Raw genomic sequence first — 19,913 nt, 5'->3', positions numbered from 1 at the left:
AAGAGGATATATACAGGATGGCAGCGGGCCGCAGATCTCAGGTGGTCAGCAGCTTCATTATAACCGGACCCCTTATTCTATTCTTCATCCCTGATGAGCGATAAGTGAACACTCACCAGATTCTGTTTTCTTTAGGACATTTACCTCCGCCAGGAATGTGTCTTCGGATCTGGAAGCTTTTCACGTGAGATTATATTTTAAATAAAAAGAATTACCAGTTAATCTGAAAATAAATTACCATTCCTTTATTCCAGGATTTGAAAATCAAGAATTTCTATTAATCCAGCCCAGAATTTCAACACAATGTAGTTTGAGCAGAAAGTCAGAAAATAGTTTCAATTGTAGATTGTATGCTTTTCTATGCTTGGAATAATTCAAAATTGATCAGGTCACGTTAATGTTGGGTTAAAGTAATTTCCTGGTAATTTTAAGAATTTGATGCCTCTGGACATTTTATTATTGATCCCATTATCTGCTTGTGTTTTATTTCCAGATTGTCCCAGCACAAAGGAAGGAAGAGAACAACTACTTCTCATCTATTGTACCATATTCCTCCCATCCCCGATTTTCAAGATGGATCATTTCCCTGATCATACTGCATATTATCTCGTCCATGTTCTGTCCTAAGATGTGAAGGAAAATCTCAATAGACAATTGACTGAATCTCTTCTTTTCTTAGCGCCTCATGCCGACCAACCGTGAAGCTCAGAAGAAATATTTACCTTTTCCTTTGGATGAAGAAAAACCTGAGCCGACATCAATGACGCTAGAGAAGCCAAAAGAAGAGGCGATGAAGATGTCCAAAGTGGCAATGAAGTATCAGGAGGTGAAAGAGCTGGAAGACGAAGAGGCAGAAGACACCAAGGGGAAAGAAGATGAAGATGATGAGAAGGCTTCAGAAGAGAAAGGAGAAATTGTGCAAAAGAAGAGCAACTGAACCAGAAGAGTTCAGAACCAGCTGGCACGAAGACTGAAGATCTGCCAGCAGTCCATCCTCCAGTACATCAACACCAACCTCAGAGGAAGGAGGAACATCATCTGGACCATCCTTCTCAAACCAATGAGATGCTGATGAACTGTATGCAATCAGCATTCCAGCTGTAGTAACATCAACAGCTTCAAATCTAATAATAATAAAAAGAATAGACATAAAGTAGTAATTATTAGATTACAAGGCTTTAAAACTTAGTAAAAACATTATAAAGACTTTTATAATATTAGGAGCAGTAATTTAGTATGTAATATTATAATACGAGCAATAACTATTACATTAATTGTATAATAATGGTAGAGACATAAAAATAACATCAGCAGGTTTGATCCAGGGTTCTAGGACTGATCACCTTTTCCAAGGGTCAAGATGGAATTTTCCCCCTATGACACCAATTGGCTGAATGTGTCCAGGGTTTTTTGACTTCTTCTGGATCAACAGCTTCAGGAATAATGACCTAGGTATTAATAAGGTTATTGGAGAATTAGCACCAGTGGAATAGTAAAAAAATATAGCATAAAGTGCAATACTAGTGATAATAATACAATAAGAATTTCACTAGCAAAGTAATAAATAAATTATACTATGATATTAAAAATAAAACATTAATAATATTTATTACATTTTTAACAGACATTAGGGGAGATTTGATCCAGGGTTCTCGGGATAATTGCTTTTTCCTGGAGTCATGAAGGAATTTTTCCCCCTGCGACACCAATTTGCCTTCTTCTGGATCAACAGCTTTAGGAATAGGGATCTAATTTATACAGTAGTTTTAGTAAAATATCAATGCAAATAAAAGTAATAATAGTAATAATAACATTTCAATAATTTAAAAATATCTAGAATAAAATATTAAGAGTAGAATATTACTAACATAATAGTGATGATAGTAATAATAATAAAACAACAACAGTATTTAGGGTAATGATTATAATAATTAATATATAATTAATAGGTATTAGGAGTTCTAGGACTGATCGCCTCTTCTTGGGGTCAAGAAGGAATTTTCCCCCGTGGCCTGAATTGGCTGAATGTGCCTTCTTCTGGATCAATAGCATTAGGAAAAGAATGTAATTAATAGTAAATAGAGAAATAATAGAAATATTAGTAATAATAGTCATAATTTTAGTAAGAGGAAGTTAAAAAAATAATATAAATAGTATTTTTTTTAAATAATGATAGTAATAATATAATAGTATAAATTCTTATAGTTTATCATCAGAAATAGTATAATAACAGCATAGTACATTATTAGGCATCAGCAGATTTGATCCAGGGTTTTAGGACTGATCGCTTTTTCCCAGGTTCAAGAAGGAATTTTCCCCTTGATACAAATGGTCTTAACGTGTCCAGGTTTTTTTGCCTTCTTCTGGATCAACAACTTTAATTCTAGGGATCTCATAGTACAAAAGTAATAATAAGTATAATAATATTGTAATAGTAATGAATAGATTGTGATGATAATAAGAATAGTATAAACACAATAAATAGGTTAGTCTGTTAGTGTAGGGCCCCATCTGATGAGGTCACCTCGTCGTTGGCACATGGGCTTGCACAATTTGATCAAAATGTGCACTAAGAACCTCAAGTATATAAGTATTGTAAATAAGGATTTAATAAAAAGCACAATATTAAAAATATAACTTTGTATCGTCTCCTTTATTTTCCTGTAATAAAAAAGAAAAGAAAATCCAGAACATTTGGAAACATTTGTAGCTCTGTGTCGCAGTCGTAGTAGGTTTCAATTTGCAATGCAAGAACATTAGAAGTTATCAGATTTAGGGCTTGCTCACATGAGCATATAACTTGTAAGAGTGCTGTTTTTCTATGGGCTAGCACTCGGACCAGTCTTATACTATGATGCTGGGCAGCAGATGTGCATTTTTTTTCTCATGCCGATTCGACTACATTGAAGTCGATCGGTATTTATTTATTTGGCTTTTCAGATAGGCCGACCATCGCACTTCCATGCGCTCTCAATAGAGTTGGTGTAAATACATTTACATGACCCAGTATATCTATCGGTCATGTCAGTTATCTGTGGACACTGGACGGCCTGAGAACCGTCTCCTACATCCTGGCACCAGTGGATCTTGTTTTCATTAGCTGTCCTGGTCATGATGTCATTGTTGCGAGTTGCTAATCTGCAGGATCTCAGATTACTGACGGCTCACAGATTACTGACATGGTCAATGGACGGGGTCCTGTGAGTCGTTTCGCATTAACTCAAGCACAGAACAATCATCGACACAATCATTCTATGCACATAAAATATCACTGTTCTCAGCAGGATGTTGTGCTGCCAAGAATGATGATTCTTAAGCAACCTGTCACTTGGTGAACATTTACTTCGTTCATCGAGTGATTGGCATCCTATTTAGGAGGGAAAAAAATCAGGAAATTAGCTTTTTTAGCAATACTCATTCTCGATTATCAGCCACCTTATGTTAACAAAGTGTAGTTGTGGTACTTCTACACGTAGAAAAGTTCTGCGCACAGTGCAAAGCCTGCCAAAAATTACAAGCAGGGTCATCTATACACCCTTCGAGGCACCAACTGGCAGGCTTCATTAAAATATTTTGAAAGTGTAGTTGATGTACTTCTACACTCATAAAGTCTTTGCACAAAGAGCAAAGGCAGTACAAAATGATAAGGAGGGTAATACAGTTATCCATAGACCCTTGAAGGCAACAACTTGCAGGCCTCATTAAAATATTTTGAAAGTGTAGTTGATGTACTCATAAAGTGCAAAGCCAGGAAAAATATATAAGTAGGCACGTAATACTCTATGGATGACTAATTGAATCCAGAAATAATTTTCAATGCTTTTTTGGAGTGTTCTATACCACCGTAATATACCACAAAACATGTAATACTCTGTGGATGACTAATTGAATTCAGAATTTTTTTTTAACTCTTTTTTGGAGTGTTTTATACCACCATAATGTACCACAAAGCACATAATACTCTAAGGATGACTAATTAAATTCAGAAAAACTTTTCAATGCTTTTTTGGAGTGTTATATACCACCATAATGTACCAAAAAGCATGTAATACTCTATGAATGACTAATTAAATTCAGAAAAAAATGTAAACTCTTTTTTGGAGTGCTATATAGAACGTAATGTACCACAAAGCACGTAATACTCTATGGTTAACAATATAGTAAATTTTTTCACCCCCCCAAAAACAAGAATGTGGTCAATTGCCGCAGCTATATACAGTGGGTACGGAAAGTATTCAGACCCCTTTAAATTTTTCACTCTTTGTTTCATTGCAGCCATTTGGTAAATTCTAAAAAGTTCATTTTTTTTTCTCAATAAAGTATACTCTGCACCCCATCTTGACTGAAAAAAACAGAAATGTAGAAATTTTTGCAAATTTATTAAAAAAGAAAAACTGAAATATCACATACAGTGGTGGCCAAAAGTATTGGCACCCCTGCAATTCTGTCAGATAATACTCAGTTTCTTCCTGAAAATGATTGCAATCACAAATTCTTTGGTATTATTATCTTCATTTAATTTGTCTTCAATGAAAAAACACAAAAAGAATTGTCCTAAAGCCAAATTGGATATAATTCCACACCAAACCTAAAAAAGGGGGTGGACAAAAGTATTGGCACTGTTTGAAAAATCATGTGATGCTTCTCTAATTCGTGTAATTAACAGCACCTGTAACTTACCTGTGGCACCTAACAGGTGTTGGCAATAACTAAATCACACTTGCAGCCAGTTAACATGGATTAAAGTTGACTCAACCTCTGTCCTGTGTCCTTGTGTGTACCACATTGAGCATGGAGAAAAGAAAGAAGACCAAAGAACTGTCTGAGGAATTCAGAAACCAAATTGTGAGGAAGCATGAGCAATCTCAAGGCTACAAGTCCATCTCCAAAGACCTGAATGTTCCTGTGTCTTCCGTGCGCAGTGTCATCAAGAAGTTTAAAGCCCATGGCACTGTGGCTAACCTCCCTAGATGTGGACGGAAAAGAAAAATTGACGAGAGATTTCAATGCAAGATTGTGCGGATGGTGGATAAAGAACCTCGACTAACATCCAAACAAGTTCAAGCTGCCCTGCAGTCCGAGGGTACAACAGTGTCAACCCGTACTATCCGTCGGCGTCTGAATGAAAAGGGACTGTATGGTAGGATACCCAGGAAGACCCCACTTCTTACCCCGAGACATAAAAAAGCCAGGCTGGAGTTTGCCAAAACTTACCTGAGAAAGCCTAAAACGTTTTGGAAGAATGTTCTCTGGTCAGATGAGACAAAAGTAGAGCTTTTTGGGAAAAAGCATCAACATAGAGTGTACAGGAAAAAAAAAGAGGCATTCAAAGAAAAGAACACGGTCCCTACAGTCAAACATGGCGGAGGTTCCCTGATGTTTTTGGGTTGCTTTGCTGCCTCTGGCACTGGACTTCTTGACCGTGTGCATGGCATTATGAAGTCTGAAGACTACCAACAAATTTTGCAGCATAATGTAGGGCCCAGTGTGAGAAAGCTGGGTCTCCCTCAGAGGTCATGGGTCTTCCAGCAGGACAATGACCCAAAACACACTTCCAAAAGCACTATAAAATGGTTTGAGAGAAAGCACTGGAGACTTCTAAGGTGGCCAGCAATGAGTCCCGACCTGAATCCCATAGAACACCTGTGGAGAGATCTCAAAATGGCAGTTTGGAGAAGGCACCCTTCAAATATCAGGGACCTGGAGCAGTTTGCCAAAGAAGAATGGTCTACAATTCCAGCAGAGCATTGTAAGAAACTCATTGATAGTTACCGGAAGCGGTTGTTCGCAGTTATTTTGGCTAAAGGTTGTGCAACCAAGTATTAGGCTGAGGGTGCCAATACTTTTGTCTGGCCCATTTTTGGAGTTTTGTGTGAAATGATCAATGATTTGATTTTTGCTTAATTCTCTTTTGTGTTTTTTCCTTGCAAGCAAATTAAATGAAGATAATAAGACCAAAGAATTTGTGATTGCAATCATTTTCTGGAAGAAACTGAGTATTATCTGACAGAATTGCAGGGGTGCCAATACTTTTGGCCACCACTGTAGTCATAAGTATTCAGACCCTTTGCTCAAACACTCATATTTAAATCACATGCTGTCCATTTCCTTGTGATCCTCCTTGAGCTGGTTCTACTCCTTCATTGGAGTCCAGCTGTGTTTAATTAAACTGATAGGACTTGATTTAGAAAAGCACACACCTGTCTATATAAGACCTCACAGCTCACAGTGCATGTCAGACCAAAGGAGAATCATGAGCTCAAAGGAACTGTCCAAGGAGCTCAGAGACAGAAATGTGGCAAGGCACAGATCTAGCCAAGGTTAAAAAATAATTTCTGCATTACTCAAGGTTCCTAAGAGCACAGTGGCCTCCATAATCCTTAAATAGAAGAAGTTTGGGACCACCAGAAGTCTTCCTAGACCTGGCCATCCAGCCAAACTGAGCAATCATGGGAGAAAAGCCTTGGTGAGAGAGGTAAGGAAGAACCCCAATATCACTGTGGCTGAGCTCCAGAGATGCAGTAGGGAGAGGGGAGAAAGTTCCACAAAGTCAACTATCACTGCAGCCATCCACCAGTCAGGCCTTTATGGCAGAGTGGCCCAACGGAAGCCTTTCCTCATTGCAAGTGTGGCGCCCTGCTCCGCATAGTGCCACAGAACCCAGAAGGGTGCATGGATGGATTTCTCCTCAAGAGGCCCTCACTACATGCAAACACCTCCACCTTCCACCTCATACCAGCAGAGGGAGCCCTGATAGGGATATATAATGGGAAGGTGGAGCCAGGCAGCTCTGTCATCTTCAGTCTAGTTAGTGATTAGTGTTACAGTGCAGCGTGCTCAGAGTGAGAGCAGCACGCAGGCTGCTGTGTGAGGCAAGCTAGGCCTCCAGCAGCCCTGAAGCCTAGTGAGGGCCCCGAGCGTGGACGACGGCGAGGAGCAAAGCAGAGTGGAACTAAGGGGGCAGAGGAGCATACCAGGCTCACCCCAGTATATATACCGGACACCGGGTCTGAGCCTACAGGGACCCTTTACACCCAGTATGGATAACCGGAATCCCAGGAGGACTATAAGTCCCTGGCAAACCTGAAGCTAGACACATACAGGACCAGGTACCACGAAGGCCCCGACGTCCAGGTAAAGTGGTTACCAACCGGAGGTCCTACGTAAGAGCAACAGGTGGAGTAGAAAAAGCAAGACACATAAGCTAGGCACAGTTGCAGGCTGGCCAGGAGCTGACACAGAGGCAGACACGGATCAGGAGGCCTTATACCCGCTCCCTGGGGAGCTGTACCATCTTTAGCTGCCTTGACACCTGCCTCAGTGGACTGCTGCAGCTCTGGTGACCCTCACCAGACACCACAGGTGGGATCACGAATTTCTCTGAACTTTTATTAATAATTGACACCCCTTTGTGCACTGTCCGCCCCGGGCCAGCCACCGTGATATATATATACTGTCCCCAAACAGTAAGGCCCCCGGGGGCGCGGCATCCCAACTGGCATCACGAACAGGATTGCGTGCCCATTGCCACCGGGTACTGTGCGCCTTGAAAGACTGTAAATCTTACTGTGGTGAAGTTTTTCCTGCCAATTGCCGCTGTTTCCCGCCATTATCCGCCATTTTCGGGTCGCCGCGCAGGGGCGTAACCACTGGAAGCGCGCGAAGTCGAGGACACGCCCCACCCCTGACGTCGAACCAGGAAGCGTCAGGTCCTGGAAGGAGCCAGAGGACGCCCTGACGTCAGAAGCGAGCGACGCAAGGTCCTGAAAGAAGACCGTCGCCCGCGGAGCTGCGGCCTACCTAAAAGAAAAGTTCAGAAGGTAGGCTCCGGTTCACTAGGGGGGGCGCAACAATGTCCGAAGCCCAGCAGAGCACCGGAATACCGGTTAACGGCCCCGATGTCCCACTAGCGATCGGTGCTGAGCAGGCTGAAGCGGCCGCTCCACTAGCAGGGCCTGTAACCCCTGTCATACCTATGGCCCCGCCGTATATCCCGGGAGCGAAGTGGTTCCCCCAGTATAACGGCAAACCGGACACCCTGTCCGGATTCAAGAGGAAAATATGCGGCATACTGGACATGTACTCTATGACTGGCAAGCAGAGAGCCGCTGTAGTGTTAGGACAATTGACTGGTGCCGCTGAGCGAGAAGTTGAAACCTGGCCAGCCGCAGACCAGGAATCAGTGTCCACCATCTTTAAAAGACTGCAAGCAGCGTTTGAAAACCGCACTGAAACAGATCTCCGGATGAGGTTCTACCATTGTGTCCAGAGACCTGAGGACAATATCCGGGACTATGCCTGGCGCTCACAGGAGGCCCTGCGATCCCTGAAACAGGTTAGTCCAGCCAGCATCCATGATGAAAATAAAATGCTGATGGAACAGTTCATCCGGGGGTTAAAGTCCCAGGAGGAGAGCAGAACTGTACGGTGGTGGGCCTTAGACCATCCAGATGCCACCTTTGACAGCCTTAAGGACATGGCTATAAAGGGCCTGCAGCCCCTGGAAACAACAGACACTGCTATCCAGCGTTACCAGGGTGGGGCCACCCCCGTGCCTGCAGCACCCACCGCTCCTTCATTAACGGCCGAAACAAGGATGCAAACAGTGCCCCCTAGCGAGCTGGACAGCCTACGCTCTGAGGTGCGCCAGCTAAGTAAAACCCTGACCACTGTCATGAGCACCCTGCAGCTACAGACGGAGCCTGAGCCGGAAGGAAGGATCTTGCTAGCCGACAGCCCAGAGGATGTCCCCTGGATGAGAAGAAGAAGGAGGACAACGCCACCCCGTAGGAGGACAACACCACCCCGGAGGTGGGCAACGCCGCCCCGTGGGAGGACCAACGACCAACGCCGCCCTCCAGAGGACTTCATCTGCTACCGCTGCCATAAAGCAGGCCACACCACGCGGAGGTGTCCTTTAAACGAGGAAACCCTGGGGCTGGGGGCCGACACCCAGGAGTAGACCAACCAGGCCCAACAAACTGGTACCGCCGGTTCGTGGGAGGAAGACCTTTCCTGTCCATTGTGCTGGACGGCATCGCGACCCCTGCCCTGCTGGACACAGGATCTCAGGTAACCATTATGCCTGATGTCCTCTACAAAAGGTTCTTGTCCATAGACGAACTGAGCCCGCCAGCTCCAAACCTTTCCGTGTATGCCTCCAATGGCCTTCCCCTTAACCTAGTCGGGGTTAAGGATGTGGCAGTAAAGGTGGGAAGAGTGGAACTGAAGGACCAGGGACTAATTGTAGTAGAGACTAATCCTGATGATACAGACTTGTATATGGTACTTGGCACAAATATTGTTAGTAACTGCTTGGGAGAAGTGTTGTTCTTGCTCCAACAGATGGCTGACACCGCCAGACCAGGGCAGAGGAGGGTGCTCCAGAAAGAGATCCGAGCCCTTATGTACCAGCAACAGGTAAAGCTAACAGGTGGTGAAATCGGTAATGTACGGGTGACAGACCCGATACCTATTGTGATTTCCCCAATGAGTGAAATGCTGATTTGGTGTAGAGCAGCAATAGGTCTCAAAGGACAGAGCTACCAGGCGGTAGTAGAGCCCCTTAGCTCAGAGCATAGACCTACACTCTTAACTGCCAGAGGGGTAGTGGATGTACGCAATGGGAGGGTGCCCGTCCGTCTTCTGAACTACGGGGAGGACGAGATTAGATTACCACGTTACGCCACTGTTGCCAAACTGTACACAGTAGATAACAACTCCATACACATGGCAGAGTCCTTAACCTCACCAGACGAAGTGGAGAATAATGACCTGGGAACCCAGATGGAGGATTGGTGTCAACAGCTCCATGTTGGGACAGACACCACTCCTGCCCATCAGAAGCAGAGTGTACACCGGGTGGTTCAGGAATACGAGCAGGTATTCAGTAAACACCCACTTGACTTTGGGAGGATTAAAGGGGTACAACACCATATACCCACAGATGACCATCCACCCATCAAAGAACGTTACAGGCCTATACCACCAGCACACTACCAGAAGGCGAAAGAGATGTTGCACGACATGAAGAAGGCAGGGGTAGTAAGGGATAGTTGTAGTCCCTGGGCAGCTCCCCTAGTTCTAGTCAGGAAAAAGGATGGAAGCATGAGAATGTGTGTAGATTACAGACAAGTAAATCGCATTACACATAAAGATGCATACCCTTTACCACGCATAGGAATCCCTGGCTGCCTTAAAATCTGCAAATTACTTCTCCACCCTTGACCTTACTAGTGGGTACTGGCAAGTAGCTGTTGCTGAGGAGGATCGGGAGAAGACGGCCTTCACCACCCCGATGGGACTTTGCGAGTTCAACAGTATGCTGTTCGGACTCTGCAACGCCCCCAGAACGTTCCAGAGGTTGATGGAGTGCTGCCTGGGACACCGCAACTTTGAGACTGTACTACTATACCTGGACGATGTGATAGTGTACTCCAAAACGTATGAGGACCACTTGAAGCACCTGGCAGAGGTATTTGAGTCGCTGTCCCGGTATGGAATGAAGCTGCAGCCCTCAAAGTGCCACCTGCTCAAGCGAAAGGTACAGTACCTGGGGCACATCGTTAGTCCAGAGGGAGTAGCACCAGACCCGGAGAAGGTCACTGCCATCCAGAAATGGCCGGAGCCGAAGAGCCTCAAGGAGGTACGTCAGTTCCTGGGACTAGTCGGGTATTACCGGAGGTTTGTGAAGGACTATGCCAAGAAAGCGGCGCCTTTGCAAGATCTCCTGGTAGGACAGTCTGGGAGAGGCAGAAACCCCCCATTCCAGTGGAGTAAGGAGCAAGCTGAATCCTTTGAGGTGATGAAGGGGATCCTGACTGGCGAAGAGATCCTAGCCTACCCTGACTACAGGCAACCGTTCCTGCTGTACACAGATGCCAGCAATGAGGGATTAGGAGCTGTGTTAAGTCAGAAGCGGAATGGCCAAGAGAAGGTGATCGCCTATGCAAGCAGGAAGCTCTGCCCGACCGAGAGGAACCCAGAGAACTATAGCAGCTTCAAGTTGGAGTTCCTGGCCCTGGTCTGGGCCATCACCGAGCGGTTCAAACACTACCTAGCCTCAAGTAAGTTCACTGCCTACACAGATAATAACCCCTTGACTCATCTGGAAACAGCCAAGTTAGGAGCCATGGAACAACGATGGATGGCTTCGGCTGTCAAACTACCAGTTCACTATTGAATACCGGGCAGGCCGCAAGAATGCCAATGCCGATGCCCTGTCCAGGATGCCTCACCAGTCGGACACTGAAGAAGAAGTGGATGACCTGGAAGAGATTGAGCTACCTGCCTTCCACCGTAATGGAATGGTCCACGAACAACGAGCCTCCAGGAGGCATCGCGGTAAGACACTAAACCCTTTGCCTCACCACAGCTAGAAGGAGACCCAGGACAGCGACCTGGTTGTCAGCCGTATCAAGGAACTGATAACTCAGGAAGGTTCCTCCCTGGAGAAGGAAGCGTCTCCACAAGCCAAGCAACTGAGGGGTGCGAGAAGCCGGCTGTTCATCTATAGGGAGAAGCTGTGCCGAAGGTACGTCAACCCGAGGACCCATGAGTTGGTGTGGCACATTGTATTGCCCAGGACGGACATCCAGATGGTGTTGGAGGCCTACCACGATCAAGCCGGGCACTTTGGCTGGAAGAAGTTAGAAACCCTGCTAAAAGGTCGGTTTTACTGGGTTGGAATGCGGAGCTCCATAGAGAGATGGTGCCGAGACTGTGGACCCTGTGGCCTCAGAAGGAAAGACTACAGCAGCCAGAAGGCACCCCTGCAACCCATAAAGACAACTCGACCCTTGGAGATCGTGGCCCTGGATCATGTCAAGCTGTCACCCAGCAGGTCAGGATATTCCTATGCCCTGACCATGGTGGCTCACTACTCCCGGTTCCTGGTGGTAGCCCCGTCAAGGATGTGACGGCAGAAACTGTGGCGAAGACGTTTCAGGCATACTTCTGCAGGCCCCATGGATACCTGGAGCAGGTGCTGACAGATCAAGGCTCAGCCTTTGAAGCCGAATTGTTCAAGGAGTTCTGTCATTTGTACGGGTGTAAAATGATCTGGACTACACCGTACCACCCCCAAACCAACGGTCTCTGTGAAAAGATAAAGAACATCGTCATCGACCTGCTGAAGACCTTACCATTAGAGGAGAGAAATCAGTGGCCAGACCTACTACCTGACCTGGTAGATCTGTACGGCCACATACCTGTGAGTTCCACTAATTGTACTCCAGCATATCTAATGTGAGCAAGACCCGGGAAGTTGCCCATGGACCTGGAGCTTGGTGTAGTAGAACCAGAAGCAGATATGTCCACTGAGGACTGGGACATGACCAGACAGGAGCAGTACAGAAGAGTACAGGCCTATGTTGAAGACAGTCTCACTCGGGCAAGGGACAAGCAGGAAGCCCACTACAATAGAAGTGCCCCCGCAGAACCCTTCACACCAGGAGAAGTGGTGTTAAAGTGGAAAAGGAGAAACCACAAACTTGATGACCAGTGGGAGAGAGAACCCTACACTGTGTTAAAGTCAAGATTTGATAGCAGGAAGACCTGTCTAATTACCAAGGACAGAGGAAGAACGACTGCAATGGTATCAAGAGACCATCTGAAGTTGTGTCCAGGTCTGCTAAAGCCCCAGGAGGACGCACCTCTCACCGTACCGGAGGAGCCTAAAGAAGCAGTAATACATACAGAATTAGGAAATTTCCCGGCATATTGGCCCCAAATAGGAGGAGCAGTGATAATACCTGTGATCCCCTTCTTCCAACAGCCAGAAGACCCTCCACAGCAAGAAGAACCTGTAAGTGCTCCAGAAGAGCCTGCTCAAGAAGAATCCCCAGAAGAAGGATCCCCGGTTGGAGCAGAGCAAGAAGGCCCAGCCAATGGTACGCTTGCCAGTCCCATGGAGTGGTTAAGGCAGTTTTACAACCTACCCACACATAGAACTGACAGGGTGTCAAACACAGATACCATCCACACTCCCGAACTACGCAGATCAACACGTAACACCAAAGGCCAGGCCCCTGTTAGGTTTAGTGAATGAACAGAAAAACCTACAGTATAAATAGTTGCCCATGGGTATGTTATTATTGTAAAATTTTCATCTATTCATTTATTGTTGTGTTTTGCCTTGCTGATGGACAATTTAGGTGACATGGACACTTTTCTATTGTATTTAGTTACCCGTAAGGGTATATATAAAAGACTTTCCTTTTAATGGTTGTCCAGTATTTTGTTATCCTATTCGTAATAAATATTTAGTATCTCTATATACTGTAGGTGTGAACATGTTTCTTTTTTCCCTTTTTAATATAGGGACTGGAGTAAGACCTTTAGTGTGGTGCACGAAGGTGTGTGCATCTTAATGAATCGGGAGCATCTGACTCCTACATGCCCCCTCATCAAGACCGGAGAGAAAATCAGCTGCTGATCTGATATTATTGACCTATGCTAGGGCTTGGTCATCAATATCTTGTGAACTGACAACCCCTTTAGGATTGCACTTGTTTTACAAATGTTTTGTGTAGCAAATAATTCAAGTGCTCCAGTTGGTATAACTTAGTTATAGTTTATTGCATTGTAGCTGCAAAGCGGGGATTCGGCGATGATATAGATTGTTTGATCTACGACTCTTGTCTTTCATTATCTGAACAGTTAATGTGCTATATACAGTCATGGCCGAAAGTGTTGGCACCCTTGAAATTGTTAAAAAAAATGAAGTATTTCTCCCAGAAAATGATTTCAATTACACAAGTTTTCTTATACACATGTGCATTGGAACAACAGAAAAAAAAACAAGGCAAATTGGACATCATTTCACACAAAACCCCCAAAATGGGCTGGACAAAATTGTGGGCACCCTCAACCTAATATTTGATTGCACACCCTTTGGAATAAATAACTGTAATCAATCACTTCCTATAACCATCAACAAGCTTCTTATGCCTCTCAACTGGAATTTTGGGCTACTCTTCTTTTGGAAACTGCTCAAGGTCTCTTATATTTGAAGGGTGCCTTCTCCCAACAGTAATTTTAAGATCTCTCCACAGCTGTTCAATTGGATTTAGATCCAGACTCATTGCTGGTCACTTCAGAGCTCTCCAGCACTTTGTTTCCATCCATTTCTGGGAGTTTCTTGAAGTATGTTTGGTGTCATTGTGCTGCTGGAAGACCTATGACCTAAGACGCAAACCCAGCTCTCTGGCACTGGGCACTACATTGCGACCCAAACTCCGTTGGTAATCTTCAGATTTCATGATGCCTTACGCACAGTCAAGGCACCCAGTGCAAGAGGCAGCAAGACAACCCCAAAACATCTTCGAACATCCACCATATTTGACTGTAGGCATTGATTCCGTTTTTGGTAAACAGTAGAATAATGTGGTTTATCAAAAAGCTATATCTTGGTCTCATCTGTCCACAAGACGCTTGCCCAAAAAGGATTTTGGCTTACTCACATATATTTTGGCAGTCTGCAGTCCAGATTTTTTATGTCTCTGTGTCAGCAGCTTGGTCCTTCTGGATCTCCAGCCATAGAGTTTCATTTCATTCAAATGTTGATTGATAATTTGCGCTAGCACTGATTCACCCTGCGCCTGCAAGACAGCTTGAATTTCTTTGGAACTTGATTGGGGATGCTTATCCACCATCCGGACTATCCTGTGTTGCAACCTTTCATCAATATTTCTCTGCCATCCACGGAGATTAGCTACAGTGCCATGGGTTGTAAAGTTCTTGATTATGTTGCGCACCATGGACAAAGGAACATCATGATATCTGGAGATGGACTTGTAACCTTGAGATTGCTGATATTTTTCAACAATTTTGGTTCTCAAGTCCTCAGACAGTTCTCCTTTGTCTGTTCTCCATGCTTAATGGGGCACACACAGACACATAATGCAAAGATTGAGTCAATTTCTCCCCTTTTATCTGGTTTCAGGTTTGATTTTTCATATTGTCCACCTGTTATTTGCCACAGGTGAGTTTGAATGAGCATCACATGCTCATGTGGACAGTTGTTGACCCAAAATTTTGGAAAGGCGCCAACAATTTTGTCTGGCCCATTTTTGAGGGTTTTGTGTGAAATGATGTCCAATTTGCCGCTTTTTCTCTGTTTTTTTTTTGTGTTGGAAAGGAAAAGAAATATGTAATTTCAATAATTTTTTGGGAGAAATACTTCATTATTTGGAACAATTTCAAGGGAGCCAACACTTTCAGCCATTTCTATATTGTATGCATCAATATAAACTACAAGAGGAAAATACATTTCAAATATTTCAATGTACATATTGGACAGCTATTCTAAAATATTACACATTTTAAGACATTTACTGCTACTTACATTGGTAATTATATGCTAAGGTATTAGAAATCATATGTCAGCAGTGAGCTAGCATCATCTAATAATTTACAAATATATTTACATTAACGATGAAATTTAGAAATAGCATATTTCTAACTACACTATTTACACATCTGCATCCCTTCAATGTTCAAAGTCGAACTCTGAAATTTCCCCGTTTCATCAGCATACAATAAATACAGCATCCTTTCTGATACTTCTTAATACTTGTCTACTAGTCTTTCACATATATATTGGGATTTCTTATCAGAGGCTGATAATAATGTTATGTGATACAGTGTCTTTCCACCAATGGTGAACTGATGATGATAATAGAATATAGGCATTGTCAGTTCATAATTTGCAGGCCAGAAATGTTTTTATGCAAATTCATGTGAAATCTGTTTTTTTGGGGGGGGGACAATAAAGACATCATCTTAACAGACAAGTGACTCCATTTTTGGATTCACAAACGAAAAGTTATTGAACATATTCTGGTCCATGCTGTTAATCAGTGTCCGGTCTGTACTTGATATTTTTGCTTTCTCGTTTAAAAATTCTTTGTCAAAGTTGCTGCAATCATTTGCTGATTTCTAGGGTGAGAAGAAAACATTGTAAGGAAATGATTTTATTGTTTATCCTTTAAAGGGAATGTGACATCAGAAAATTACCAATTGTTTAAATTAGGTTTTTATAGTAAATGTGTATGTTTTTTACATTTTGTTAAAAATTCCTGAATCTTGCAATTTCCACACTTAGCCACCAGGCCTAGATCTGCACTCATTTATTTTTCTTCCAGAAAAGCCACATAGACATTAGCAGTAATAGACTGACTCATACCCTACTTGGTTGTATTGAAGTATGTAATGTGCTTAGTCTGATTAACACACAGGTCATTGTTGTCATGGCTCGGTTTTGGGATTCAATCCGATGACCTCTTGCTCTGTCGTTGGTTCTCTTATCTGCTGAGCTATTGCCCTTTACTTCCTTGGTATAATGCTGATGGTTCCTATTGCCTTTACTTTCCTTTCTGGGTGTCTTAATTTCAGTTGTTTCCCACTGTCCCATTTTGGTTACCGTATCAAATTCTGGGTTGGGCTATAGGTATTCTCCCTTCACTACACATCCTTGCTGCCTATACTTCAAAGTGGATTAGTGCTAAGGAGTTCTTGCTCTTCTGCGCAGGGATTTTGCCTGCTTGGCAAACACCATTTGTATTTCTGATGTGTGTTTGTCTGCCTTCACAGCACCTTTCCTTTCTCCTCAGGTAGGTTGGTGGGAGAATATTCTTGTTTCATTTATTATTCTCCATAGTTCTCCTTATTTGCCCTTTGTGCACGGGCTTTAAGTTTCCTCTCCCTGGGTCCACGTACCCCTCTTCAGAATTTCTCTCTCCTGGTCAGCTGTGCACAGTGGTCTCCCCTCTGGCTCCTCATGAGATGCGAGAAACCCAAGATGGCCTTTTAGGGAGCCAGGTCAGAGAGGGTTTTTTTAGTTGTGTCGCTAAGGATTGCCTAGTCTGTACAGGGACCAGTAGGGTGTGGGTGTTGCTTCTCTGTGTTGTAGGGTTTATTATTCCCGTTATCCCTGTATGAGTGAGTTATGTGTTTAACAATTTTACTGGAGGGGGCGGGTGGGGGGGGTGATATAGGATGATGTTGTAAATGGATTCTGTGTTATCTGATGTCTTAAAAGGTGTTTCCTTTCATTGTAATCCTGTCTGTGATGATAATGAGAATTCTGAAAGCCTTCTGTAAAGAACACAAAGTGTAAGACTAAAATTAGGCTTATTGACCAGTCTGAAAATCGAAAACGTTCATTTTTTTATATAGATTGTTATACAGAAAATTAATGAAAAAAAAATTATTTAAAAAGATAAGTCATTTTCTGATGCCACATTACACTTAAATGCTATCTATTGATTCTAAATAAAGGTTATTAAAAATGAGGAAGAAAAAAGTTACCGATGACTATACATTATCATTACTGGTACGATTATATTGACCGCATCTCGTGAGTTACAGGATAAAATGATTTATACATTCAGGTATAAGCAGTCTCTTCATTACCACTTTAGGTTTAAATGGCGGCTCAATTCCCCTCTTTTCCAGTCTTTCCCAGTCTATCAGTTGGAAGAAGCAGTGCTGACGAATGTTGCCTTTGATTCCAAGTCTTCTTTCTGGTTCTCTGACAAAGAGCTGAACATTGGAAATAAGATAATATGTGTATGGCTATAGTATTCACAGGTAATACTGACTAAATACATTTTGAATACTGTTCAATCAGTATTCTAACTTAAAGGGTTTGTCCTCTTTTAGAAAACTTTTTCCATATGCTGCAATAGTTATTAAAAAACAAGCTGAGTACTTCTTACTCTCCCTGGGTCCAACTCTGGCTTTCTGTCACTGCTCCGGTCTCTGTTGTTGTTTGGCTGCAGCGGTGACATAGTCTTGACAGCGTTGCAGCCAATCACTAAGCTTATCAGGAGCATATGACAAAGTTTTCTAAAAAAAGGACGACCCCTTTAAGATAGTGGCTGTTAATGAACAAATCTGTCTTATTTATGACACTATTTTCCCTAGTGAAACAATTTAGGGACAGCTGAACACACACATGCACACATACTTGCATACACACGTGCATGCACAAGCACACACATAAACACACACACACTGCAATTGCATGTGTTAGGTTGCATCGTGGTTCTGTACTCCCTGAGAATAGAGCAGGTCCGGTGCTATGCTACTCCGGTCACAGGCGCCGGCATTGTCCTGACCCTGGAGCCGGAGCTACTATGCGTGCAAGGAGACTGTCCCAATCTTATGGAGCATCGCGTTCTGGTGTTGTAGGATGTGAGAGGACGCGGGACGCCATGTCTCTCACTGATTTCTCCGGTTGCCAGGCAAATCAGGGTACTGCAGTGTCTGGCACTATGCAGTGGTTGGTGTTATGCACTTCAAAGAGGGACCCAAAATGACTGGCACCAAACCAGTAAAGGCGCAACCACAGACACACTTGGCACAAGCTTCCCACCTAGGCGAGCCCTTGAGGATCGGGAATACTCTTCACCCAACTCCCATTAAATTGAAGGGGAACTTTGGCAGAGCCCTTCCTAGGCCCTCTGTCGCCGAACAGCTGGAGTCTGGGGACGCGGCTGGTGACCAGTCTAGGACCAGGTGATTACCTCTGCAGGAACTCCAGAAAGTGTAACCCAAAGAGAAAATGAGAAACATCATCCTGTGTAGCTTGGCAACCAGAGAAGAAAGCGTCCCATATTCCCTGGGCAGAGAAATCAGTGAGGAACATGGCATCTCGTGTCCTCACACATCCCACAACACCAGAACTTGACGCTCCACAAGATTGGGACAATTTCCCTGCACGTATGGTAACTCTGTCTCCCGAGTCAGGACAATGGTGGCGCTTGCAACGGGAGAGGCACCACACCGGACCAGCACTATTATCAGGTGGGAGCACAGAACCATGATTCGTAACAGTGGGATGTTGTCCATTCTGCTGTTCAAACTAGCAGGGAGTGTCTGTCTGAGGATGATTGGGAGGTAATCAACACCTGATCATTAGGAGGGCTATTTAATAATAATCTTTATTAATAATAATCTTTATTTTTATATAGAGCCAACATATTCCGCAGCGCTTTACATACATTCTCATCATCACTGTCCCCATTGGGGCTCACAGTCTAAATTCCCTATCAGTATGTCTTTGGAGTGTGGGAGGAAACTGGAGAACCCGGAGGAAACCCACGCAAACACGGGGATTTGAACCCAGGACCCCAGTGCTCCTATGTAATCCTGCTGCCTGCTCAGTCCTTTAGGCTAAGTGCCCACGATGCAGAAATGCTCCGGATTTTTCCTGAGAGTTTCTGCATCTCCCGGGCAGGAAAAACGCATGCAGATTTTACATGCATTTTTCCTGCCATGTAGAAGCGTTTGTGAAGCGTTTTTGCATGCGGGTTGTCAAGCGCTTTTCCAAGCGATTTTAGCATCACTTGGAAAAGTGCTTGACAACTTGGTCATACTATATAAATCCATGCAACCGGCATAGATTTATATAGTGTGACCAAGTTAATAGTTAAAAAAAAGAATAAAATGGTAAAAAATAAAAAAAACAGTATACTCACGTTCCGATGGCCCCCGATCGCCTTCTCCGGTCTCCCCGGTGGCTCGTGGTGGCGTAAAAGGACCTTCCATGACTTCATTTAGTCATGTGACAGGTCACGCGAAAGCCGACGTCAGCGGTCGCATGACCTGTCACATGACTAAATGACGTCATGGAAGGTCCTTTTACACCATCGTGAGCCACCGGGGAGCCTGGATGCACCGTACCGGAGACTGGGGGCCATCAGAAGGTGAGTATAATGTTTTTTTTTATTTTAAATTCATTTTTTTTACAGGTACTATGGTACCCGGGTCTGGATGAGAGTCTCCTCTTCTCCAGACCCGGGTACCATCCGCACATTGAATCGCTTAATATCCGCATGTGCACATGTAGTCATGCGGATATTAAGCGATGCAATGCAAGTCAATCGCGGCAAAAACGGCTCGATTCG

General features: G+C 43.9%; 1 protein-coding gene across 2 annotated transcripts in view; it reads right to left on the bottom strand.

The window, feature by feature from the left end:
- Positions 1-13,636: 13,636 nt before the first annotated feature.
- The window catches only part of PRKCQ (protein kinase C theta), a 242,426-nt gene continuing 236,149 nt past the window's right edge, over positions 13,637-19,913 (bottom strand). For both annotated transcript variants that reach the window (XM_073652454.1, XM_073652453.1), the window contains 2 exons: positions 17,416-17,544; positions 13,637-15,939 (listed from right to left, as the gene is read on the bottom strand). In XM_073652454.1, coding sequence (XP_073508555.1) covers positions 15,784-15,939; positions 17,416-17,544 — 285 coding nt within the window. In that variant the 3' untranslated portion in view covers positions 13,637-15,783. The remainder of the gene's footprint in view (positions 15,940-17,415; positions 17,545-19,913) is intronic.

The sequence above is a fragment of the Phyllobates terribilis genome, unplaced genomic scaffold (genome assembly GCF_046119375.1).
Source record: "Phyllobates terribilis strain yellow unplaced genomic scaffold, ASM4611937v1 Scaffold_11__3_contigs__length_659146591, whole genome shotgun sequence".
In the NCBI taxonomy this organism is placed as follows: domain Eukaryota; kingdom Metazoa; phylum Chordata; class Amphibia; order Anura; family Dendrobatidae; genus Phyllobates; species Phyllobates terribilis.
Note: the sequence above shows the minus strand (reverse complement) of the source record. Positions and strands in the feature narration are given on the sequence as shown.